Here is a 26,687-nt window from a genome sequence, read left to right on the forward strand (position 1 = left end):
ATAAAACACAGCAACTGCTGTAGACATAAATGTTCTAAGCTATATTTTTTTTTTTTAAAGCTAAGAGACTTTTTTTTTTAAAGGTGAATTCAAATATAGAAAAGTAATGCAAAGATAATTTAGGCTTAGGCTTATTAACTTTTGAGCCCTTTTCTGTGGAGACTGCTGGAAGCAATGACTCTAATGAGAATTAAAACCTTCTTATGTTTTACTACAGCCTATATTGCAGTTTTTTCTGTTTTAGTGCATTGGTCCAATTAGCTTACCCTGTCCTTGCCTGTCTGTTAATTACCTTACTGAAATGCAATGTGTGCATTTTTCATTTGGGTCATACTTCAATTATTTTTAATCTCAACTCCATTATTAGTGTTAAGTCATGCATTCTTTTGTTCTTTAGCAATTCGTGTGGCTAAGGAGCATTTTAGTGTGTTCATTCCTTAGCAGCATCAGAATCATCTCAGATTATGGCAACTGTTGCTTTATCCCTACTTCTTTGTACATAAATTTCTTTGAAAAAATCCTGTCTTCCATTTCTTTTGGATTATATCTTTTTAAAAGATATTTATTAACTCAGTCATGTCTGGCTCTTTACAATAAATATTTTTCCTTATTAAATTTTAGATTAGTTTTGTATCTTTTATTTAAAGATGTGCCACATCTTCGATACACATTTCTGATCCAGTTGATTTTATGGACTGATTTTGTTAATTTTCTGTTATCATTCAAAATTTAAAACCATAGTTTAAGAATTGTTTTATTTGGTTTTTTTTTTTTGATTAAGGGCAAATTGGATAAACCCATGATCACCCATTCCAAGTTCATTTTATATGACATGATCTTCAAAACTAAGTTTAAAGCAGTATTGTTCCTAGTTGGGTTACTAGCTATTTGGCAAAGAAGTCTGAAAGTACATAGAATTGTGGAAATATTGTTTGGAAAATATTGTCTGGAGGTCATCTAGTCCTGCTTTCCACTGAAGCGGTGGTACTGTTGCCAGCACTAGATGAGGTCAGCTGTGTATTTTTCTCGCCAAGTCTTGAAAACCTCTAAATGGGAGATTCCACAGCCTTTCTGCATAACCTGTTCCAGTGCTGCACTATCCTTCCAGTGATTATTTTAAAAAAAAAAAAAAAATCATGTTCAACCTGAGTCTTCCAAGTTGTATTTAATGGCTGTTTTCCCTTGTTATATTGTCTGGAACTACAGAGATGAGTTTGGCACTCTCTTCTTTGTCACTGCCCCTCAAATAGTTGTGGGCAGACATTGGATTGCTCATTAATCTCTTCTTCACCAGACTAATTAAGTTGAACACCTTGTCCAGTGCAACAAAGACAGTGAAATACTGGAGCAAGTCCAGCGCAGAGCTACCAGAACATATACAGGGCTGGAGCACATGATGTACAAGGAGACGCTGAGAGGACTAAGTTTGTTTTGGCCTAAACAGGCAAGACCAAGGGGATAACTTATTGCTTCCTTCAGGTACCTAGCAAGACAGTGCGGAGAAAACAGAGCCAGACTCATCTTAGAGGCAGGATGATGATAGACACAAGTTACTCCAAGAGAAAATCCAGTTAGATATAAAGAAAACATTTTTCACAAAGAATGTATTCAAATTCTAGAACACGTTGTCCAGCAGGTTTGTAGAATTGCCATCTCCAAAGATACTGAAAATTCAACTTGCAAAGGCCCTGAGCATCCTGATTGGAGTTCTTCCTGCTTTGAGTGAGGGTTTGGATCAGATGACCACCAGAAGTCTCTTCCAACCTACATTATTCTAAGATTCTGACCTCTTCTTGTAGGTCGTGTACTCTAGGCCTCTGACTGTTTCAGTAGTCCTTTTAGTGGACCCCATCCAGTTTCTCCACATGCTTCTTGAACTGGCAGCCCCAAACTGGATGCAGTATTTCAGGTGTACCCTCACAAGAGCCAAGTTGGAGGGGCTAGTGATTTCCCTGTGTCTATAGGCCATGGTACTCTTAATGTAGCCTGTGGTTTGCCTTTTGCCAAAAGAACACATTGGTTGTCATTAAACCATAACCCCCAGATTTTTTTCAATATGGCTGTTATTCTGCTGGTTGCCTTCCAGTCTGTGCCAGCACGTGATGTTACTCCACCCTCAATAAAGAATTTTGCCTTTTCTTCACTGAGACTTCAGTTGTCATAGTCTTCAATTATCAAGAGCCCTCTGAACTGTGGTTCAGCCATTCGCTGTATTAACCATTCTTCCTAATCAAGTATCATTGGCTAAATTGCCAGATTTAGAATGAAAATACCACCACTGTCAACAAGCAGAACATAGTTATTCCTGGTTGGGAATAACCTAAGGAAGACATTGTGCAAGCACTGCTCAACAATAGTCAAAACACTGCTGTGTTAGCAACACCATTTTAGTCACAAATTCAAAACATAGCACCATACCGGGTGCTATGAAGAAAATTAAGTCCATCGCAGCCAGACCCAATAAAATTAGGCCATGAAATTACCTTCTTTTTTTCCTGCTGTGGTGTTCTGCCATGTGATTTGTTCTCTCCAATCTTTTTACAGTGTACAGCACTAATATGCAGTACTACTATGAAATCTTCTGCTTTATATTTTTGATTCCTTGTGTTCCTCAGAATAAATGGGTCCATCATCTCTACCAATAAACGCAGCAGCATGGGCTGTAGGATTTTGATAATCCCAGACACACCGTGCTCATGGACAATCAGAATGTCTTGATGCACTTAAAGAAATAAAGCAACACAAGTGTCTTGGGTCAAATGGGAAGAGTTTCGAGTTGGGGTTCAACTCCAGAGTCGGGGCCAATCAGTCTGAGTATTTGTCTCATCAGAAGTTTATGATCTTTTCCTATTTCTTCTGAAGGTTTATTTAATGCTAACAGTTTACTAACAGTTAACAAGTACTAATTAATGATTTGTGGTACTTAAATCATATTGCAGTAAAAAGTCTTCTGAAGGGAGCAATGCATATGCATGTACCAGATAGACATTCAACTCCCATTATTATACTTCTAGCTTAGTCATGACTAGATATGCCTAAAAATTAAGATTTCTGGCTCAGAAGAGATATTCTTATTTGATTTTGTTGCTAATCTGAAGTTATTCAACAGTAATTATTATGCACTGGAGAAGTTAGATAAAGATTTCTTGTGGAAATAACACAGCACTGTGTTTCCAGAATGCACTTCCTGGACCCTTTATCTTAGGAAAAAATTATGTTCTCTTAAGTAACAACAGTAGCAAAATGACCTGAAGATTAATTTTACTGAGTAGCTTTTACATGATCACTAGCTGTGGTTCTAAAGCCAACCTGATTTGCATACTGCCATTAAGCTGCAGATCCTGTGAGACCCCATGGACTTGTAGGCTCTGTGTTTTTCTTGGAAGCAGAGTGTCAGCTCTAGCCTTTTCTTAATTTATGAGACCCTTTCCTAAACTTGTCAATAAAAGTTGCATCTCTCAGTACAGCTTTCATTGTAGTCCACCAGAATAGTAACCACAACCCTGAGAAATACTCCATCAACCTACTTCTCCTCAAGAACCAAGTGCTTCTCGTAAATCTTTTTCTTGGGCAACCAGTATTCATCTCAATGCCTCGGTTGGGCTACAGACTCTTTTATCAAACCTCAGGCAGAGCAAAATCTTCACACTCTGGCTGCTTGAAGAGCTTTCACTTTCTCACAGTGTACAAAGATTTTTGTTATGCTATTAAATCTCTTTATTTCTTGAATACAACTTAAACATAGTTTCATAATTGTTTCTCAACAAACTCTCCCACAAGAAGAGTTTCTTCTAGTGTTAGACACTATTAAAACTAGTTATGTGTATTAAGATACAGTTCAGGTTTCAGGTCATCTTCCATGACTACTGCATCACTTCTGTTTATAAAGGATTCTCCCTGTTCCAGCTGCAGTAAGAGAAGCCATTTTCAGTTCAAATGGAATTTCAGTTTACAGCAGCAGGTCAAAGTTGAGCTTTAAAAGAAGAGAGGGAGATCTTCAAGTTATTCATAGTAATTTAAACCACATGAATCTTGTAACTTAATGGAATTCTTGTCTCTATTCATGGAAGTTTAGCAATGCTATTCCTGTATACATTAGCATTAAAAATAGCTCTCTAAACCTCTGACATCTGTTTTGGTGTACTGTGATCCATACATTAATATTAATGAAATATGTAACATTTTTATTGTATGTAATAAAGCACCGAGTATATATTGAATCACAAACTCTAGTACTTATCTTTAGGACTATGAGAAAAGACTGCAAGAGAGGGATGTGATTGACAGCAAAAATCACCTAGATGCACACAGAGCAGTTGTTGCTAACTATCTACAGAAGGTAAGCTGCAAAAAATGTGGATTCACCATATTTCTCTAGACCGTATGTTGCTTCTATACTTGGATGCTTTATTTCTATCAATACTAAAAACTTATTCATCTCTAAACATGACCTACAGACATCTTTAAAATTCCAAGTTAGGCCTGAAACTGGTCTAACTGAACAAGTGAAGGTTTGTGAATGACTCATTTAATGTTGTTGAAAAAGTTGCACTATACAAAATGACCAGCTGTTCTGCATTTTTCTAGCAGTTCTGTAAATTGTTTTTTGCTCCAGCATCCCAGAGATTTGTACTGTTCTGTCCCAGGTATTCACGGATTTCCCACTCCTCTCTATTTTCCTTCTTGTAAGCTGTGATGCTAAGAACTTTATCTCCATGAAAGTGGCCCTAACTGCTGTTAAAAATCATTTAAGGCAATACACAAAGTGTCTTGCCCTGCTAAGGCAGAGGGTGTATCTTCCATCACATTACCTTCATTGTGGTATTAGAGTGACATCTTCTCCCCCCTATCTTGATTTATTTTTCTAGTCTGTTCATTCTTCTAGGATGACATTCTCTTAAATGCTTAGGGAAAAGAATTATAGGAAAACATTGGTCATATAATGAAGAGAAGTTTGCAATTTCAGACTATTTTGGCAAAGTAGCAAGTGCAAAACATGGCTACTAGTTTCTTACTGGTACTGGAAGTACTAAAAAGCGTATCAAATCCTAGCCAGCCTGCCACACGTGTAATATGATGATAAGGTTGATGTGATGTAGGACAAAACAAATTGTCTGTTAGAACGAATGGTTTTGTAAAAGCTTCATAGACAATGAAGAGTGTTTGAATCTTCCAGGCAAGTGCCAAAGCTCAGATTCATTATGATAAGAGAAAAAAATTATTTTTAACAAAGCTGTCACGTCTGTGTCAGCCCCATACGTTTTGCATGGTGTTTAAGTGTATACTCAAACATATAGTTTATGCCGTGCAGTGAATAATAGTATAGTAGTACAGAGTAACATACATTGTGGTACCTTTTTTGTCACTCTTTTAGATTAAATACAAGTAGCCTCTTTTAAAATAATATTTGGGTATTTTATACTTTTATAAATTGTCAGATGTGCTTGAAAATTCGATTGCTCACATCAGAACTAAAGTTCAGTTCATTCTGAAATGTGATCTTTATATGCCTATCACTTCAACACAAAGATATAATAACTTAAATAAAAACTTTAAAAAATAACAAAGGGCAATGTATTGCAGAAAATTGTTTGTTATTGCCGTTCTGCAGTTGATCTTGTAATAGCACAGTATATAAAGGCATTACTAGCGTCAGCGATGGGAAAAAAGGACAAAGGCAATACTCTCTCAGTCTGCCTCCACATGATTGTTGGGAGAAGAGGGAAGACACTCATCTCTGTGCTTTGGTCTCTGACCTCAGCATAGAAATGAAAGGAAGTAAGGATTTTAAAAATTTATTTGAAATCATAGTATTTGTAATACAGGCTTCATCAATTGTTCTGCAGTCCAAAGTGTTGCTTTTATTCCCCATAACTAATGCCATATAGATTTCTCTACAGCCTTTCTGCAACTTCATTTAGACGTGGAAAAGAGGTTTCTGTTAGTGTCATTTATTGTTGTGATTGATTGTTTCTGATTGATGATGAGCTGTATGCAGATAAGACTTCATTCTCTGATTGTATGCTTTCATATGTTCTTATATCTGGCTAGCTAGTATGTTTCTAGAGAATAATTGTATTTGTAAAATGAGCTTGTATTATGTTCTGAAGAAATATCTGGTGGAAAGAAAATTTTCCTTAGACCATGAGCCTTTTAAAAGGGGAAAAAATAAAGAATGTATATTTGGACATTTCATTTGTGTTTAATAGACAGAATGCAAATATTTTGTAGTGGGTTTGGATTAGAAAAGTACTTTTGTCTCTTCTCCCTCCCCATTCACAGGTTCGAGAATCAGTAATAAACCGTTTCCTCATAGCAAAACACCATTTCCTTCTCTCTGACCTTGTCAATGAAGAGGAGATTCCCAGCCTGGGGTAAGGGAACTATCTTTAGTTGTTCTAAATCAAAATAATTAATGTAAAACCGTCTGGTCTTTTTTTTTTTTTTTTGCAAAGTGTATTGATGTGACTAACTGATGCAATTTTGTGTTTAGTAAAATATATAAACTTCCAAGCACCGTGTACACCTCTGCCAGTACCGACAGTGTATTGATACACAAAATGTGTAAAAACTTTTTTAAGAAAAAGTCTGGTTTTGTCAGAAATAATGTGACAGCATGTAAATAAGATTTAGCAGGATATAATGCATCAGGCTGTGATATGATGAGCTGAGCATAGTCCTAGCTGATGCCAAACGGAATGATTTCTGAGTATCAGACAAGCATCAGAGGTAGTAGCACTACTACTGCATGCTCCCTTACGAGTCAGTGCATATGCCCTGCAAATAATGTGCAACAGATTTTTTTAACAGTCATTTTCTTTATTTTACTTCTCATGTATTTCTGTTTGCCGTTGCTGGATGTAGTCATATATTGTTTACTTTCAGAAATGTTACTGGGTTTGGAAATTACTTTTTTCTTTTAAGATTATTATTTGTTTTATTACTTAAGCACTTTCTTTGAATTTTTTGTTCCAAATCCCATACTTGTTGATTTTGACATTTATCAGTCATCACAGCATAGATAACTCTTAATTACTGCTGCTCACTTAGAATCTGTGTAAGTGAACAGGTTGTGAAAGATAGTTATTTTTTCTTTTATGTAGAAGTTGCTTGTGTTCGCTATAAACGTGAATCCCTTAAAGTACAGACAAAGGTTTTTCAATCAGCAGTATAAACCTAAACAGTCCCATCTGCTGGAGATACAGAGACTTGCTCTCTTACAAAAGAGTTCATCCTATTTTTTAGTTCGTGTTTTCACATCACAAAATGGAGAAATCCAAACGAGACTATAAGCAGCTTTTGGAGCTGTTTAAAATCAAATGCTTAATTGGTATTTTCTTATCATGAATACTAATTCATATTGGATTCTATTTGCTAATTTATATGGTTAGTGAATTTAAAATACACCATGATTTGTTTAAAGCATCTACTTAGTGAGATATTTCAGTAACTCATGGTTTTGTGTTATTTTAACTATAATTACTGTGATTTTTTTATTATGTATAAGGAAATAATGCCACTGGCTATCAGTTTTTAAAGTAGTTTTTGGAATGTCTGCAGTTAATATCAATGATGGGTAAAAACATACATCTGCTTTTTATTCTTTTCCTGTTTTGTTTTTTTTTTTTTCTTCTTTGGTTCTGCTTTGCCTTGGGTTATAAGTTCTGAGGGTCCAGGGTATGTTGTGGCATATTCATTCTGCTTCCTTTGTATAGCCTATTGTTTGTTTTACATAGCTGTGTAATTAGATTTTTTGCTTATTCCATACAGTGGTTCTCGTCATCTACTAGATACCTTTTTTTATAGCACTGTAGTTTAGATCAGTCTTGAAGCCGTGTCATTGTCTATTTGTATGTTACCTAGTTCTGGAAAAAAAAACTTTTTTGCACATTCAAGTTATAATTTCTGAAATGTAAGACAGAACTGGATTGTGTCATACAAAACAATTAAAATATTTTGACATTTCATATAGTTTTGTATGGCACTAACAGGAGCATATATTTCCTTTCTCTGTTAGTGCATAATTTGCATGTGTGTCGTGGAAACACTAGAATACTGGATTCTATGCAAAAATGACTAAATATCTGTTTTATGATTATTAGTATTTTGGGACTCAGCCTCTTTAAACTGGCAGAGCCAAAACGACCATTAAAGCCAAGAAGAAAAGAAAGGAAGAAGGTCACAGCACAGAATTTATCAGATGGAGACATAAAACTGTTAGTGAACGTCATTAGAGCCTATGATATTCCAGTGAGAAAACCAGTGATGAGGTATGTTTAAATGCCTGTTTCCAGTACAGATTCGTTTTCTGGTTGCAGCTGTTTTGAGGACAGCTGAAGCAACTAATGTTGCAGTTCAGCCATGTGTGTTGTTTTGATCCTCATGATAACAACATATATACATTTATCTTTTTATTAATAATGATAAAGAACTGCTGTTTTGTACGTTTGTAGAATAATATGATCACGTATCAATAACTGCTAAATTCAAGAAATGTTTTAGCAAAAGCCGTATTCATCCGCTAGAGGAGAAAAATGTCTGGAAGATCACTTACAGCTTTGACAACATAACTCTGGTAATATCAGATGAATTATACTGTAAGCAAGTCTGCTAGTTATACTCAGGGCAATTTTAATTCATAGTATCTTAATTAAATACCAAAATAAGCATTAAAAAACTCCAGTTCTTCATTGTGGGATCCTATATTTGCCTCCTGAGTGTAGCACGTTGATCTTTTCCTTCATTAACTGTTTGTTTAAGTTAATGGACTGAGCCTAATTTGGCTCTGACCGATTTTAAAGGTGACCGTTACCTTCAGGCACATTAAGGCAATGCCTGCACTGCGTGATGCTGTGTCATGTAGCGGTACTTGAGTCTGAACAGTCTGGTTCAGTTCCAGAAACAATGTATTAGTGCAGTGTGCTCTCTCTCTCCCAAAATGAACACACCTTGCCTTTAACTCAGAGGTGTTTTCAAGCTGACCAGTTACTGTGCATACGGAATTCAGCATCTTCTGCTGTTTTCTCTCTTTACTATAACAAAGGTTCTGTTGGATTTCTGTAAATAAGTTCATACTGAGAAAAGCAATTCATGTTAGAAACATGTTGACAGGAAGGAAAATATGAAAGTTTCAATTCAGTATCAGTATTACAAAAATAACTAAAAACCCTCCCAGTCTTTTTGCATTATATGATATCTTATTTTGAGCTGCTTTCGCCATGAATAGTTATTCTTTTATAATCTCTACTGTGGTGTTAGTACAAAAAAAGTTATGTGGAAACACTATAAAAATAAACGTATTAACATTTATTTTATTTCACTCAGGGGTTGCCGATTATGTAATATTCATATGGGTTTAATTTTGTTGTAGAGGCCTGGATACCACAAAGTCTACGCTGTTTATGAATTCTGTGGGGATTCATGCCCTTAAACTGAAAAACCTGTAGCTCAAGGAGATTGTACGGGGGAGGCAAAAAAAACCCACCTCTGGGGTTGATAAGCTGTTCAGAGAAGAGAGCCTCCAGGCACAAAGCACTCCTTTGCAATGAGGCTTACTAGAGCTGTACACTTGCTACTCCTTTCTGGCATTCTTTTTGTGTTATTTGATCAAATAAATATCTCTCCAAGGTTAAAGTCATAACATAAAAATATCAGAAGTATTTCCAGAATTCTGTATGGTTAATACAGAATGTGAGGGATTCATGTTTTGTAATGTGTTCTCTGTCTTGTCTTGTTGTTGTTGTTGTTGTTGTCTGTTTCCTCTCGTAGCAAACTTCAACAACCATCCAAATCATCAAGGTCCTTTAATGAGATGTTTGCAGCCTCTCCATCAGCTCACAGCCCAACTGATAGCCCAGATTGGGCATTCAACCAGGTATATTACAAAAATAACAAACATTTTCTTACGTGAAGTTGTGAGCATTCTTCTTTTCCACAGACAGTAACCTTTACCATCAGAAAGATACCTTATTAGTGAGGTGGGCTTGCCCACTCCTTGATCTCCAAAAAGATAGTAAAGCTGCAAAAGGTTCAGAGAAGGGCAAAAAGGTTGTCAGAAATATGGTATGGCTACTGTACAGTGAAAAACAGTATGGCTTTTCAGCCAGAATGGCAATAACTGAGTAGGGGAGGAGGAATATGGTAGAGAGGCACAAAATAATATAGAGACTGTGGACAGGGATTGGCTCTTTACTGGCTCTTTCACTACAAGGGTGAGGGATCGTCAAATGAAGGTAGTAGAAGTTAGGTTTAAAACAAACAGAATGTTGTGATTCTGCATGCAGCAGTTAGTAGGTGCCCAGAAAATTGCTTACAGGTATTGTGGAATAAAGAGGTTTGCTTGCATGGAAGTGAGTATTGAACAAGTATTTGGAAGAGTGATCCATTGGGAGTTACTAAATAGAAAAATCATTACACGCTTAGGAACATCCTTCATCTGAAAATGGTTCAAACCTGGAAGAGTAATATGAGAAAATATCATATATGCCTGTTCTGTTCTTACTCTTCTGTATGTGTCTGCTGATGGCCATTTTCACAGCCTGAATTTTGGGCCCACGCACTCAGTGTAAACGAGCACAGCCATTCTTATGGCTGATACTGAAACTACATTTGCGTGCTACTGAGAACTAAATTCAGCATCCTTGTGAATGAAAATAGAAGCCTGTCGGGGTTTTTTCCTGTTTTTCTTATGATTTTCCTTCAAAATTATTACTTCTTGAAAAGTAGAAAAGGTTCTGCCATATGCATTTGAACGTTAATTAAATGCTCCATTAAGGCATTTTCAATCACGTTAGAGGTTTGTTGTGTCTAGTAGGAGTTGCTTATCTGTAATAGGGACCAGTTTCAGAGACAAACAGGGTTGTAGCAGTAGGCTGCTTGGATTACAGGTAAGAGCATGCAAGCACACTTTTTTCCACTGGTGTCTGGATCACATGTTCTGTTTCAGTTACCTTCTTTGATTAGATAGCCAGAAGCTTTCCCACTCTCAGGGGAAAATGTGGTTTTGCCAGTGTATGTAAATACGTCAAGTATTCTGAATATACATAACCTTTTGGAAATGCTAGCATACACCATTTTTTTAAAAGCTTCATAAATGCTTAGAAGCCTGAGAAGTGCAATATTTAATATTTATGTGGGCTGGACCGGCCTGATTCCCACAAAGTATACATTTATTTTTCTAAATACATGAAAATGTGTAAATTAATATGTTCTGATGAATTTCTATACAGGTCTGTTTCCTTTGTTTTGATCTCTATTCAAAGGTTTTAGTCCGTCCTTTTGTAGAAGTTTCTTTTCAGCGAACAGTCTGCAGGACAACAACAGCAGAGGGTCCAAACCCCAATTGGAATGAGGAACTTGAGCTTCCATTTAGGTACGGCAAAATGAAAACAAATTATTTCTGAGTAATAATAATTTAATTTGAACACACAAATGTATTCAAATTTTCCTGTTCTGTTCAAATTACTTTTTTGGTTTATTTAACCTTTTCAGAGCTCCTAATGGTGACTACAGCACCCACAGTTTGCAGTCAGTGAAGGATGAAGTCTTCATTAATGTTTTTGATGAAGTACTTCATGATGCTGTAGAGGTGAGTTCATAATTGAAGGACAGTGTACATTACAGAATATTACGAGCTTTCTGAAGTTGTCAGAATAAGACTTTTCAGAGTAATAGCTTTCACCCTCCTATGCCTTTTTTTTTCTCTATTTTTGTCATTCCTTATGATTTTATATCTAGTCAATACTGCAAGATTGTTAGAGGAAGCAATCATTATAGTGTTAACCTTTGTACCAATTAAGCTTGTACTATATAATCTGCTGCTAGAGTTGAACATGTGTATGTAATCTATTTTACTGATATTTAATGAAATTGGAGATACTGAAATTGAGAGGCAACATATGAACTGTAATCTGAATTTAATCAGAATTTTTTACTAAATTCCAGATGAATGATCCCATTTCCTGTATTTTTTATTAACTGTCTTTTTATGCTGTCTCATCCTGTTTTACAAGCTGTTTAGTGAAGAAAAAACATCTTTTGGTTGTATATATTAATTTTTTGGAATGAGATAAAAATTGCAAGTACTAGAAACAAGAAATTTTTGTAAGCTCAGTGAAAGCTTTCCCAGTCAATTCAGCATCCACAAAAATAGCAGCACTCAACATTCTTGAAAATATAACCCAAAAATAAATAATGTACACATTTCACTGAGAACAGGATTCTGTCCTCAAAACTGAAATGGAATTTGATGCAGCAGAAGGAAGAAAGATACAGTCTTGAAACTGAGATGTGACTCTAGCCTTTAGAGATTTTTTTTTTTTTTTAAATAACTTGTAGGCTGATCATGCTAGATTTGGAAATCCCTGATAGGCAATACATATAAAAACAGTGCTTCTGTTCCACATGGTTTAATTAGATTTTCATACAATTTTACCTTCAAAAAGCTTTTTTAAATACTAGTAAAATATTTCGTTACAAGACCATAGCTTAATTTACTTGACTCCTTGTCAGATTTTTGAGTTCTTCATCACAGGTTATACAGGAGTTGAACTCTGAAGTGCAAGCATATTGTATCATGGACCATGATGTTCTTGTATTTGTTCAGCATCTGGCATGCTTGAAAGGCATGCAGAATAATCATTGCCATACTAGTAACTGAACTTATATTTATAGTGAATTATTAAAACAATGCAGAATTTTTATTAATGCCTTGCTTAAATTGTTGATTGAATTAAAGGAAATGAAGCTGTCTTACAAAGTTTTATGTTGGGCAACTTCTTAATAGGATGATCGTGAAAGAGGAAGTAGAATCCACACTCGTGTTGAGAGACACTGGCTGGGATGTGTTAAGATTCCATTTACTACGATATATTTTCAAGCGAGGGTAAGTGTCAGTAACTTGTAGTAAATCGCTTAAAATACAAATCTGGAGAATGGAAAGGGGCTGGTAATGGAATGTCAGATTTAATTATGTTCTCTGTACCTGTTAGGTTATTTTTATGGAATTGTTTGAAAATGTCTTTGAAACCACTGTTTTTTGTCAAGTTTAGTGACTATTTGTCAGTAAGTTGGATGTTTTGAAGGGAGAAGAGATAGACAAACATACTTCTACACGGACAATGCAGCCTAGCTTCCGTCAGTAATGAGGTTAAAAGTGCAAATTCTTTACATGGTTTTGTCAGTGGCCTTTGAAATCTCAGGTATTGCACAGCCTAGATAGGTGAACTAGGAATAGGAATATCACCTAGACAGGTGATATGAAACTTGACCTAACTCTTCTTTTTTCACACTTTTCATGAATCACCAAATTTTTCACTTTTGCCTCTCCCAATCCCTTCTTTCCTCCATTTTTAGAATTTTTTCAAGAGAAGCTTTCTTCAAGAGATATCAACAGTTAGTCATGGGAGTGATAGTAAAACATGCAGTTCTTCATAGGGGAAAGGCATTTTTTGGTCCAGCCACCCATCCTGGACTTAGGTTAAGGAAACTAATTTTTCACATCAGTAGTCCTATCATATTGTAATCTTGCTGTAGAAACTCTTTTTGCTGCAGGGCAGTTACTTTCATGTGTAGATCAAGTCATCGTATCACAAAAGTCTCAGTTTCTTACTTCATGAAGATTCTGACATCAGTTGCATATCTAATGACACATTAATTTGGCTTCTTTTCTGGCTATATGGGGCACTTACTGTGAGCCTCCTGGATTCTTTGAGTGGAGGATAAGTCTGTAGGGTTCTCATTTAAGTGCAGAGCTTGGAGTTCGAAGTGGTTTTCTTGGGCTCTCCATTTGCAAGGCATAACAGAACATCGTTATCATGGGATTCAAGAAAGCATGGGATTCTTTTGATTGCTGAGAAATTGTGGACAGTATATGTCTAACCAGTGCTAGTCCACTTGCTTCTGCTAGATCATTAATAATATGCTATCTTCATCTTGGGAGGTTAATCAATGAATGTAGGTGTTGGAGGGTTGTGGTGCCCTATAGAATGAAGTTTTCATTGACTTCAAAGAAGATGTGAGTAGTAAGAAGGTCTAGCCTTCTTTTCATGAGTCTTTGGCTGCCCTGCGCAGACAACGTCACATAATGTGACCACCATTGTTACAGGTCAACAAACAAGAAAGAACAAGAGCCTTTACTCTTTTTAGGGAAATGTTCCATGCTGAGTGCATGAAATTCAACTGAGAAGTGTGTCTGCTCACAGTCCTGAGAGACTTAATGGGCAGACTTAGAGATTTTAACAGACTGGTTACCAATACGTAGTGAAGGACACAGCCTATAATCTATCCATGAGGATTACCGATACTGATGTCAACCTCTATTCTTCATACTTCTTGTTGGTACATCAGTCCTTCTGTTGTAGAACCAGAGTAGCTCCAGGATTCCTGTCAGATGCACTCCTGACTGTCTTTGAGGAGGTGTTGCAGTTTGTGATTCCCTAAGCATAGTGTGAGTGCCTGCATAGATCTTCCCAGCATTAGAGATTCTTTTCATTTGAACAGGATTTCTTACTGAATTTGAAGAAGCCGGATCAGTCCAGCAGTTATATCAAGGTGCATCTAGCAATTAGATTTCAGTAGCAAATGAAGCATTTCTTCATTCCGTTCCACTATACTGCAGCAGAAATTCTGAATGATTTATTTAGCCTTCTCCTCATCAAAACTTAATTTTGTTCTTAAATGTTTGATGGGTCAGCTCAGAGAGTCATCTGTTCATCTTCCACATGCACTGAAGCTGTCCTTCCTGATGGCAGTAATCTGAATTCTGCCCAAATGAGGAGGTTAATCTCACTTTTCTGTTAAAGCTATGTACTTCCGCTGTTGAGACGTGCCCAAGCCAGTGTGGGGCGTGCCATTTCTTGTCTAACACGACCTTTCAGAAAGACCTTATCTTCTGCTTGTGGTGGCAGAGAGAGGTGCAAAGGGCTGGAGAGTCTGTCAGAGCACGCTTCCATGGGGAGGCTGGCTGAATCGGCCCCGTTCCAGTTGCACCCAAGAAGCATCAGCAGCTTCTGCATGGAAGGTGTCCATCTGTGAGAGGCTGGAGCATCATTCCCACATCACTCAAACACAGGCAAAGGCCTGTTGGTGTGATGCTGCCTTCAGAATCATACTGCTGCAACCTGTTATTTTGCAACCTGTATTTTGCCATTTTGTCAATTTTCCAGGTAAATAGTGCCATGTGGAGATTGCTATTTGAAAGGAAAACAGTGAAAGGCTGGCACTCTTTTTTTCCTCTAAGAACTAGTGTGTATAATTTCCATTAAATTAAATATTAGTGTCCATAATATGCAAAAGAGGCTGAAATCCAGTTGTAATTAATACATTTATCAATGAGATGTCTCATGTTTTCCCCACAGTTAATCAGTATATATGTCATATTCTCCCATTTTATTGTTTTGTAATTCAGATTAATAAAGAAATCAAAGGAATAAAATATTTGAATACAAATAGCAAATGTATTTTAGAAGGAAGTTTTGCTTTTTTGCTTCTAATGAGAAGTATTTCTCTGTATATGTTGTAGATTGATGGTACATTTAAGGTGGATATTCCTCCAGTCCTCCTTGGCTACAGTAAAGAAAAGAACCTGGGAATCGAGAGAGGTTATGATTCTGTGAGAAATCTGAGCGAGGGCTCGTATGTAACACTGTTTATTACCATTGAACCACAGCTCATTCCTGGAGAGTCAGTTAGAGAAAAGGTAACTAATCAGTAATTCATCATGTTCTTGCTTTTCGTTTCCAGTGGTGCAGTTCTTGAGATGCATATAAATAGGTGTGCTTAGTGTACCGGAGAACGTGAACACAAGTACGGAAGGACATTAATACAAATTCTGAGTGTTATACTTGAAATTTTTTAGATCAGTTCAATTTAATTGGATGCACCATTAAGTTAGATGGACACTTAATGCATGAGAAATAACTTTCACCAGGTATCTAGTTCCAGTGTTAACGGAAAGCAAATTTGCATTCATTATCTGTGAGCATATAATTTTCCCATTTACATTTTCCCATAAACAATAAAGTATTGATGTGAGTGTGAACAGTGGACGAAAAGGAGGTGGCAGGTGCAAACATAGTATTCTCTTGCTTCTGTGTTTATACTATTCAAATACAGCATTTATATTATTTATGGCTTCATGCGTGCCTCCAGATCTTGAATATGATTATTTCTAAACAGCAACTGTTATTTTTTTCAGTTATTTTACTAAACCAGAAGTGCCTTACACTAACAACAACAATGTGTAGTTAAAATGCATACGCTGCTTGCTATTTTCTGTAACATTATGCAATGATTTTGAGATGCATTCAGCAAGGATGTATATTTTTTCATGCACAAACAGCATCAGTTCATTCTTTTCCAATTCTGTGCTACACTGGTCATTTATTAGAGACAAACAGGAACTGGAGAGGAAGGTCTGTCATTACATAATTTCTTTTTCAGAGTAAATATAAAATTGTATAACGCATTCTAAAAACCCTTTTTCCTGTTAAGTTATAGTCTTGGAAACTATCCAGTCCTATGTTTTCTTGCTTTCATGCAATACTGTGGGAATTGTTACAATTTAGTACTGTTGAAAATAAAATTAATAAAGTGCATTCATGGATGCCTTTTAAGGTTAATTAGTTTGAATGATAAGATTATTACTAGGACTCAAAACCATAAATATAAACTTAACAGCCTTGAAGCACCTTCAATAGATGAGACCTTATTCAAGAGTTTCATAGTCTTAATCTTCACATACAGTAATTAGTTGCTGGGGGAAAAATATGTACTGAATTTTTAAGGAAACAGATCTCTCTTTATAGAAAGACTTGTCTCCAGTACAGTTTCAAAAGAAAAATCACAGAAATTCAAATAAGGGGTGAGATTGTTGTAAAATATTATGGATTAGTCTCACAACTATAGCTATATTTAAAATTGATTTGAACAGTTCAGAAGGAAAAAACAGCATATTTTATTAAAGTCATAGATCTTTCTGACATAAGTTCTCTTTCATTTCAAATATGATGGTAGGAGCTAACTGCCCCTTGCCAAAACTCAGACATAAAGAACTAGAAAGAGACTGAAGTACCTTCCATTCTGAAGATACAGCAAAGAGTTGTAGCACAGTAAATCACAACACAGGAAATGAGTCCTGTTCTAAGTAGCAAGAAATACTACATGTCAAAGCTGCTCCTCACAAGGAGTCACACTGAGAAGACAAGGGGCAATGGGTACAAGTTCCACCAGGAGAGGTTTTATCTCGATGTCAGAAAGAAATTTTTTACAGTGAGAACCATCATTCACTGGAGCAATCTCCCCAGGGACATGGTAGTGTCCCCATCACTGGACGTTTTCAAAACACAATTGGACAGGGTGCTAGATAATCTCATCTGGGCTCCCTTTCCTACAAAAGTTTGGACCAGATGGTCTTTCGAGGTCCCTTCCAACCTGGGCTGTTCTATGATTCCCTGAAAGCTAAATTGACCAAAAAGTATGCATTATCACTGAAGTGCATTGAAAGTAAAACCAGGAATAAGGAAAATGTTGCTGAGGTAAGAAAACTATTTGTACAGAAGATCTGTTTTCTAAAATTTGAAGAACAGTGGAAAAAACAGTTGTGATTAATAAATCAGTAGGAATTCTGCCAGATTTTTGTTCATTCTTTGCATTAGAGATTTTTCTAAATCTTATGAGAATTTTACGTAGCAGCAGATGATTTGTTTACCTTGGATACTATGCCAAACCAAATTATTTCTTCAGCAAACATTGTACAGGATTTTCAAATAATCCATTTTATTCAAAGCAATATAAATAGAAAACAATAAAATATAATTTCATGTTAAAGGAAACTAAGAAAAGCAGGATCAAATTCACTGAGAGACTGTTCTGGTTTAGGTGGTATGTATCTAATGAAATCTGTACATAAAAACACTGCTAAAGTGACATGCACGTGTATTCTAACCATGACTGAAAAAGTTAATAATTCCGGGCTGCAGCTCCCCATATGTAACACATACTTATTAAAGAAAGTGTTTAGCCTAAAGTGACAAAAACTTAACTAAATATTTTTGCTGTCCTTTGTTCCTATTCCTAGCCATTCTTTCCATAAGTCATTTGAAATGCTTGTGTACTGTTTTAGAAAGCTAAGCTTAATTTTAGTTTAATTTTACGATACCATTTTTTGTTTACCTGTTTTTCCTCTCTTTCCTGCTGTCCTTCCTGAATCTTCATATAGATGAAAGAAATGCTTAAGAAGGTATAATATTAATAACTGAAATCAGTTTAGATTCCTGTTGTTCCCTGTTTAGGATTTAGCTTGGTTTTGTGCCATTCAGCAATCTTTTTGCACTTAGCGCTGTTTGACTCTGACATAGTACTTGTTTATTTGTCAGTAATATTTGCAGTGAATTCCTACATTTAAATTTACAAAGTGCTGGAGGCTGTTATATTTCAGCTGTTAATTATGGTTGAGAAGAATCACCACTGTGTGCCTTCTCTGCTGACCTGGAGGTCTAGCTACAGGGCAGTGCCCAGCTGTTCCACCTCTGGTTAGTTTTAGAAGAAGGGTAACAATGACAAAAAGTGGTTTATTTTGAACCAAAATATTCTGAAGGATGAGCTTTAATTCTCAGCACCACTAGAAATAGACAAGGGATTCTAAGTAGATGTAAAAAGCTATTTTGGCTAATCCTAAAACCTTTAAAAGATGACATCTTAGGTGACATATGAGCAAATAAATGTCATTGTTACATAATACGTGCTTTTGAGTCCTAGATTTGATTCTGGAAAATCTCATCTAAAAGTGTTAAAATTTTAGACAAGTCTATATTGTAAGGGTTCATCTAAAAATTACCTGGACCTTCTCTGCAAATATTTTGGCATCGCGCGGGGTTGTCACAGTATTATTTATATAAGAATTACTGGGATTTTGTGCATAACCTCAATTGTGATTTTAATGGAGTGTGATGTGAACAGTATGTAGGATTAGTACCTAACCATAATTGTTTACCTTTTAATTCATATATGGTGTTACATATTCATCCCTGCAGTTTTACTTGGCCATAGCATTCACTACATTTTTCAGTGCTTTAATAAAGCCAGCTTATTGTGCTGGTCATTATGTGCATTCCTAAGTAAATGCAAATTGCCTGATTTTTCCATTACCTTGACCTTTCTTACAAGTCTGTGAGCCAAAGTCGACACTACAAGGAAAGTTCAAAATGCTATTAGGAAAGAATTTTACATTCCTTTTATGCTCCTGTAAATGGTGAAATAAGGCTGAATATAGTAAAGAATTAAGCCCAAACTATAAATAAAACTATTTTTGTATAAATTCTGCTTGTCTTTTGAAGTTTGATACCCAAGAAGATGAGAAATTGCTCCAGGCAGCAGAAAAGTATGAAGCTGAATGTACATCAAAGTTTCCAAGCCGCCAATGCCTAACAACTGTAATTGACCTCAATGGGAAAACAGTTTTTATTACTAGATATATCAAACCTCTGAATCCACCACAGGAGCTTCTTGATGCCATCCCAAATAGTTCTCAAACAGCAGCAGTAAGTACTTAGAAAAGATAGTGAAGTTTCTGGGATATAGATTTCAGAATGTGTGTGTACACATGTGCACATGCATGTGCACATAGGCACATAACTTTTTAAATGTTTGCTGCATAGCTGTGCTTTTTGTAAAGGAAAAACTAGAGATACAAAAGAAAGTAGTAATGACTATGTATGATACACAGTAAGTCTATCCATAATGATGCTGGAAAAGGATATATATCTTCTTTGGAAAAAAAATAGGTATATTAGTAAGTATTGTCCTTTAAAAGACAAAGAATTATGCCAAACTTCAATGGGAGTAAATCATATCAGTCTTTGATATAAATTCTAAAATGAGCTAGCTGATACTGTGCAGTGAGGTTAGTCAGTGTTTTGTAATTGATATCTGTGGAAACAGCACTATGCTTCATGTCTGGTATAATACTACTATTGTTAGATATCCATGTCATGAATGGAAGGTGTGACTTGCTCTATTTTGTTTCCTTGCAGGAATTGGTGGCTCGATATGTTGCTTTGATTCCTTTTTTGCCAGATAGTGTGTCATTTGCTGGAATTTGTGATTTATGGAGTACATCAGATGTAAGTAATGCATTAAATAGAAGTTCTTTACCTCCTGAACGTGATGTAGCATCCTAGCAGCCCCTTCTTCCAGGAGGAGTTTGTACTAGATGAGCTCTTGAGGTCCCTTCAGACCTAAATGATTCTGTGAAACTATTAATGTGAGGGCTATTTTTCTTTATAAGCTGTTTATTTCAAAGAATGAGGACAAAAGCTTGAGAAAAGTTGCTCATCCTGATACGATAGTTGCAATTGATTGACCGTAAGAATGCTTACGGCTTTAAGGTTTTCCTGGGTTTTTTTAGTTACAAAACAACCCAAAATGGGTTGTGCACAAGTGAAAGGACGCTGACTGATGGATACTTAAAAACTAGACTTAAAATTGATCATTATAGTTCCAAGAAACTACAGAAAAAACATTGCACATAATGTCAGCAATAATGGGAGATTTAGTGTTCTGTTACAGACAAATAAATCCTGTCATCTCTAGAATGACAGCAGACATTAACTTATTCATAGATGGTATTTTTACCATCTCAGAACTTTTCTGCAAAATTCAGAATAACTCAAAAGACAAAGACCTTAGTTCCTGTAAACTCTCAGATCTGCATCATGGATTTTTCACAGTATTCACTCGTCATCCTGCATGTTGAAACAGTGCCCAATAAACAATAAAGATCATTTGCAAAGATCTGAGAAGAGTTAAGAAGAATAAATTGAAAACACAGTCGATAACTGCATAGAATGACTTTTTTTTTGTATCTCAATTAGCAATTTCTTTATCTTCTGGCGGGAGATGAGGAAGAACACGCCGTGCTCTTGTGTAATTATTTTCTTGGTATGGGGAAAAAAGCCTGGCTTGTTATTGGAAATGCTATTCCTGAGGTAAGAGGATTTTTTTCATTTGGTCTGCATATTAACTTTTATTCTCTGAAGTCTTTGGTTCCCACCAATGGATAGAATTGTTTCTTGCTGGCCTGTTTTTCCAGGAAGTTGTCTAAACATTGGTGCTGCTGGAACTGATTATTTCCAAAGAGAAAAAAAAAAAATTGAAAGTATATCTTAGTATAAATATCGTCTGTTTTTTTTTTTCATGGACCCATGCTTCCACGCTTAATCTGGTAGTAGCTGTCATCCTCATAGTACACTACCAAGCACCTGTAAACCTTGATTGGACTTTAGCTTGTATAAATGGCGTGTCCAGGACAAAGGTAACGGAGAGAGTCTGTTCACAGCATCTCAGTCGTGAATACACAGACTGTGGCAGAGCTTGGATGGGATTGGGTAAAGGTTGAGAGGTGGCAGGAGAGGGTTAGGGGCTTGCCAGGGATTTTTACTGGTACATACGCATCCCTTGATTCTCTTTCCAGCTGATGAGAAATTTGCAGCAAGAGTAATGATAGATCTACTCAAGCTCGACCAGTCAATCTTCAGCTGCCTTATGTAATACAGGCAGGTTAGGCAGTCTGCTTTGCCTTGGGCTGCAGTGTACCTGTCATTGCTGTGAGCCCACTGTGGCAGCAGTCTGGCTTAGACTGGCTAAGAGCTAAAACATTTAGATTCTTTTGCCCCTTAGGAGATGCATTTGTCTTCAGGCAAGCACTCAGATTGCCAAGTGACCAATACTGCTCTTTTCAAAGAGATAGTAAGACTGTTTATAATGCAAATTTCCACCATTAGTATCTCAAATTAGCAAGCACGTGAAAGTGTTGCTGAACAGAATTTTGGTAACAATCCCTGTCAAGACTAGATTCTTTAGCACATTCTCAGATACTGCAGCAGCAGGAACAGGTGATCAGGTACCTTCCTTCCACTCTAAATCTGATGGAGATGGTAGTCCTTCATAAAGCTTTCAGCTTATGCATGCTATAAGGAAGGGGATTATTCCAGGTATTTCAAGGCACCTGGAAAATGTGGGAGATGATACCAAGAAAATAGAAGAGCAGTTTAGGGATTCCTGATAGAGAGTATAAAAAGATAGCTGGAAAATTCCTTACGTGCCTGTATGAGGGAAGGCTGATGGATGAAACACAAAGTGTGCTGCTGCCGAGGCGGCAGTCCTTCAAGTCAGAGGTTGCCTGTGGATGAGAGGTGGCAGTGGCCGAGTAGGACACGCTGATATTAGACTGGCATACATTAAACGTTCCTGTATATGGAATTTCACATCAGTTCGTAGCTGAACCAAGACGGCTTTCAGAATCTGTATTTTAAGAACGGCTTGGGGCTGTGTATGTCTAACATGCCTCTGCCACGAAAGAGACAGAGAACATATTATGTGTTAGTTGGTTAATTGTAAGAAACCTGTAAATTCTTCCAACCAGTTTGCCCCAAAATATTTTACTATTAATCTCAGTAGTAAAAATGTAATATTCCAAACACTACAAAGCATCCTGTCTTTGTAGGAGTTTTAAAACATCTTTCTCATACTTTTTTTTTCTTCCTAGGGACCAACTGCATATGTATTAACTTTGGAACAAAGTCAGTATGTGGTTTGGAATCCCAGTACTGGATGTTTTTATGGGCAATACGATACTTTCTGCCCCTTACAGAATGTGTACTGTCTGATCAGCTGTGATAATGTAAGTGTCTTGTCACATTTCTATACACATAAGAGTTGATAACTTAATACTTTTCTTGACCCGATGCATCATTTGTTCATGAACGTAATTATATTTGTGCTGTCATGTTATTAGTGATTTTATTTAATCTTAAGTAGGTTTTTCAGCTACTTTAAATACTTGAAGAAAGATTTTTTTTTAATCAGCATTTCGGTGGATCCTGACATCCGGTCATATAATTTTCGTTACTGGGTTTTAGTTACATGTTTCCCAACTTGGATGGCCTAAGTTTACCACTACTTAGCTGAGGAGTAATAATTCAGCAAAACTAATAGTTTGAAGGTAACTGAAATGTAACTGAAAAGTAAAAAATAAAGCACATTGGAAGCAGTAATTTGTTTTGGAACCACCATAGGGAAACAGTGAGTCAGGCTTCCGTTGTGCACCAAAATATAGCAAACATTTGCTTTTATTTTCTATATTGAAAACATACCTGGAAAAGTCATTTGAAGTGAAGTGTCATGCATTGTGAGTTTTGGTTTGTTTTGTTTTTTTAATCTTCTTGGGTTTTATTCTAAACACAAGACTTTGAATGAATGAGAATTTAATATTCTAAAACATTTATTTTAAAAGTGTCAGTTCTGTCTCTCACTGGAAGTGTTCGGGGAAGTGGTGGAATTGGTTTGAGGGGTTTTTTTTGAAGTAGTACTAAACCTACAGCTAAGAAAAACGTAACTTAATTGCTGCAAGAAGCAACTAAGGCCTTCAGCACTGACAAGCTAGTCAGCTAACCTTGGACGACAGAGCTCAACATCTTTCAAGGCAACTAATTGCAATCTACATGTGACCCTGAGCAGGTGTGCTGCCCACAGAGGGACACCGCTTCAGCTCCAACAGGGGAAGAAAAAGCCATGCCATGGGATGTAGGCTGTGCACAAAACCACCAGTTCCAAAAGGTTACCTATTACGTAGTACATTTGCATATTAATTGTTGGTACATTTTGCAGCCTTAGCAGTAGTTACGTAAAGGTTGCTTTGAACAAGAAGCCTACGATGCTTGCGGGCTTCAGACTAGGCTTGAGCACAGACTAAATTGAACGTCTACGAAGAAGTGGAGTGCAAGACAAGGGTTCCCCCTTGATGACAAAATATACAGAAGCGTTGTGTGTGTGTCTGCGGTATCTACTTATATTCTGCATCATAAGCTTGAAATAGCAATGGCGCTGGGGTGCAGCAGGCTACCAGGCATCACAGCCACAGCTGCACTGTGCTAGGCTGCTGGAAGAATTTAATAAGAATTCAGAAAAGACTTGCGTAGTAATCCAGAGGGGTGGAAATGCAGCTCAGGACAGTGGAAGAAACTCTGGACTATACTGTAACCCAACACTGTGATAGTAGAGACAGAAAGTTTCTGGAAGTGTAAGAACTGCCATGGCGCACAGTGGATGAAATGTTGAAAAGGAAGTACTGGAGAAAACAAAGATTCAGCAGGAAGAGCTGCCAACTGCAGACAGTAATTCTGTTCATACACTGGTCTCAATCCATACTCAGAAGCACAAGCCATGACAGACCAGCACCGTGCCTTTTGATGGGAGAATGCAGAAGTTGCACATCAGCTGTGACTATACAAGATTGCTTTGGTTTGTATGAACTCACACTGGTAATTGCTATAGGAAATCAATATTATATAGTGGTTTATTGCCATGTAAGTAGAATGTGCTCCATAGCTGTGATTATATGCTGGAAGTTAAAACAAGCTTGCTTTCTTGTAGATTTGGTTTAATATGCAAGAATATGATTCCCCAGTAAGGATAAATTTTGATATCAGCAAACCAAAACTTTGGAAGTCCTTCTTTTCAAGAAGCTTGCCCTACCCTGGTCTCTGCAGTGTTCAGGTATTGATGTATCTAGTACCAACTCGACTTGAGGGGTTGAGAGATCACAGACATAGTATAAAGAAACAGAAACTAAATTCTTAGGACTTCTGTAGGTAACAATATTTATGTAATAGCATGGGATTTTAAAAGATTTTCCCAGGCATGCCTTAAAAAATGAAAGCAGGAATACAGCAAAGTATTTGGTTTTATACAGAATGAATGCACATCTGTTGTCCTCTAAATATGTGAGAGCTGAGGACAACAGTGAAGTAAATGGGACAAATCTTTAACACAACCCTATCCGAAGAAGTAGCTTTGTATTATAAAGAAAATGTCAACTTTCATCTTACAACTAGGAAGACATTTCAAGCTGTACACACATACTTAGTAAACAAACTGAAATTTTACTAGTTTATCAAAGGTAGATGCAGTTGAAGTTTACTGGGAAAAGAAAAAAAAACACAGCATTACACACAGACATCTCGTTAATGTTTTCATTATGTCTCTACTAAAGAACAGATTATTTTAGCATAATTGTGAATGCATGTGAGTACCATCAAGGCAGTAACTCTTGACTTGACTTTGCTGTATAACTAGAAGAGACTGTGCTTTTTAATATCTAAACTTGTTATTTATTGCTAGCCTGAAGAACTAGTTTATCAGCGTTCAGACAAGGCTGCTGCAGTGGAACTCCAGGGCAGGTAAGTCTGCCTCCAAAACAACTGCTGTCAGTGCTGATCACTAGAGGTGGAGCATCTTCTTACACTCAAGCGTAGTCAGACGTAGATCCCAAAAACGTGCTTTGAATGCTAGGAGTTAGAATGGCCTAAAAAAAATCAGCAGCTGTAGTTCACGGGGCTTTCTTAAATTCTCTATTAGAGATTACCAGCTAGAAAGAACTGATCAAGCATTGCCATAGTTTCCTAATAAGCAGAATGCTGTAGAGGGAGGAGAGGAGAAGGTGTAAACTAAAAAGGGTTGTAAGCCCCTGGCCGCCCACTCTGTTACTGAACATGCAGGCACCATATGGCTACGTAGGCATTGCTTTTCTGTGCTTTTAGGTAGCGGTAAATTTAAGTGAGGTCATTAAGTGTGTCAAGGGAGATCAGTTCAAGTGTCCAGTAAATACTTAGAATTGTAATAATAGGTATATTTTATTGCAGGATTGAAAAAATATTAAAAGATAAGATTATGGAATGGAGACCAAGGCATCTAACTCGTTGGAACAGATACTGTACCTCTACCCTACGTAACTTTCTGCCACTGCTGGAACAAAACCAAGGCAAAGATGTAGGAGATGACCATCAGACAGAGCTGCAAAAACAGCTAGGAGATTACAGGGTACAGTTGTGAACATATATGGCTTATGCATGGAAGGAAGAATCTAGATCCCTAGGATTTAGTATTGCTTCTCTGTGGTATAGAAGAGGGGCCTAGGCTATTTATTTCCTCTACTACCAAAAATCACAAGAGCTTTTATACCAAAAAAAACCCAAATGCAGTATGTACAGAGTGAAGGAGTGATGATCTAGTTCATTTGTAGATGTTGAAGATGATTAAAAACTTTCTGTTGAACATAAAAGAATGTAAAGATAAATTGGCTGCACTGTTGTTGTATTACTGCTGTAACACATACATAAATACAAGTGCTCTCTCCTAGCGCTGATGCTGATAGGTTGATCGGTGCATTAGCTCTCCAAGTCTGGTCAGCAAGAACCTGGCCCTGGTGCTGAGTAGTGCTGCACACAGACAGCCTACGTACAGGTGCAGGAGCCCACACAACAACGTGCTTTACTTCAGTTGTCTACTCTTTGCTCTGCTCTTAAAGACAGAAGAAAATTTACTTCAGTATTCACTGCAGCCACCCGTGTACGCATGCGTTCTTCCTCCAGGCTGTTCTGCTCTTCATGTGAAACACACATGGTGACAATACTGTACACAGCTATGGCTGTTTTCAAAATGAGTCAAGGTTTCAGTTCCTGGTGGACCTAAAGTGTATTATGGGCAGGAGACATTTGCCACCTCAAATCCCCAGCCAGTGCAGACAGGAGAGCACAATGAATTAAAACCATTTAAGAGGCAGAAAAGGAGCAAAGTTATGCTGTATGTGTTCAATAATAAAACTTTATTCTAGTGGATTTCTAAACATCTTC

At 36.8% G+C, this 26,687-nt stretch overlaps 1 protein-coding gene across 3 annotated transcripts in view; it reads left to right on the plus strand.

Moving 5' to 3' along the window:
• The window catches only part of LOC137664778 (complement C1q tumor necrosis factor-related protein 7), an 81,554-nt gene that overhangs the window by 53,270 nt on the left and 1,597 nt on the right, over positions 1–26,687 (plus strand). For 2 of the 3 annotated variants that reach the window (XM_068403232.1, XM_068403229.1), the window contains 15 exons: positions 4,247–4,339; positions 6,283–6,374; positions 8,103–8,270; positions 9,769–9,874; positions 11,262–11,371; positions 11,491–11,587; positions 12,785–12,883; positions 15,521–15,697; positions 19,335–19,538; positions 20,031–20,120; positions 20,871–20,984; positions 22,544–22,678; positions 24,430–24,552; positions 25,177–25,235; positions 25,698–25,875. In XM_068403232.1, the coding sequence (XP_068259333.1) occupies positions 4,247–4,339; positions 6,283–6,374; positions 8,103–8,270; positions 9,769–9,874; positions 11,262–11,371; positions 11,491–11,587; positions 12,785–12,883; positions 15,521–15,697; positions 19,335–19,538; positions 20,031–20,120; positions 20,871–20,984; positions 22,544–22,678; positions 24,430–24,552; positions 25,177–25,235; positions 25,698–25,875 (1,845 nt within the window). The remainder of the gene's footprint in view (positions 1–4,246; positions 4,340–6,282; positions 6,375–8,102; positions 8,271–9,768; positions 9,875–11,261; positions 11,372–11,490; positions 11,588–12,784; positions 12,884–15,520; positions 15,698–19,334; positions 19,539–20,030; positions 20,121–20,870; positions 20,985–22,543; positions 22,679–24,429; positions 24,553–25,176; positions 25,236–25,697; positions 25,876–26,687) is intronic. The other variant, XM_068403230.1, reaches the window with a different exon arrangement.

The sequence above is a fragment of the Nyctibius grandis genome, chromosome 6, assembly GCF_013368605.1.
Source record: "Nyctibius grandis isolate bNycGra1 chromosome 6, bNycGra1.pri, whole genome shotgun sequence".
NCBI classification, from domain to species: Eukaryota; Metazoa; Chordata; class Aves; order Nyctibiiformes; family Nyctibiidae; genus Nyctibius; species Nyctibius grandis.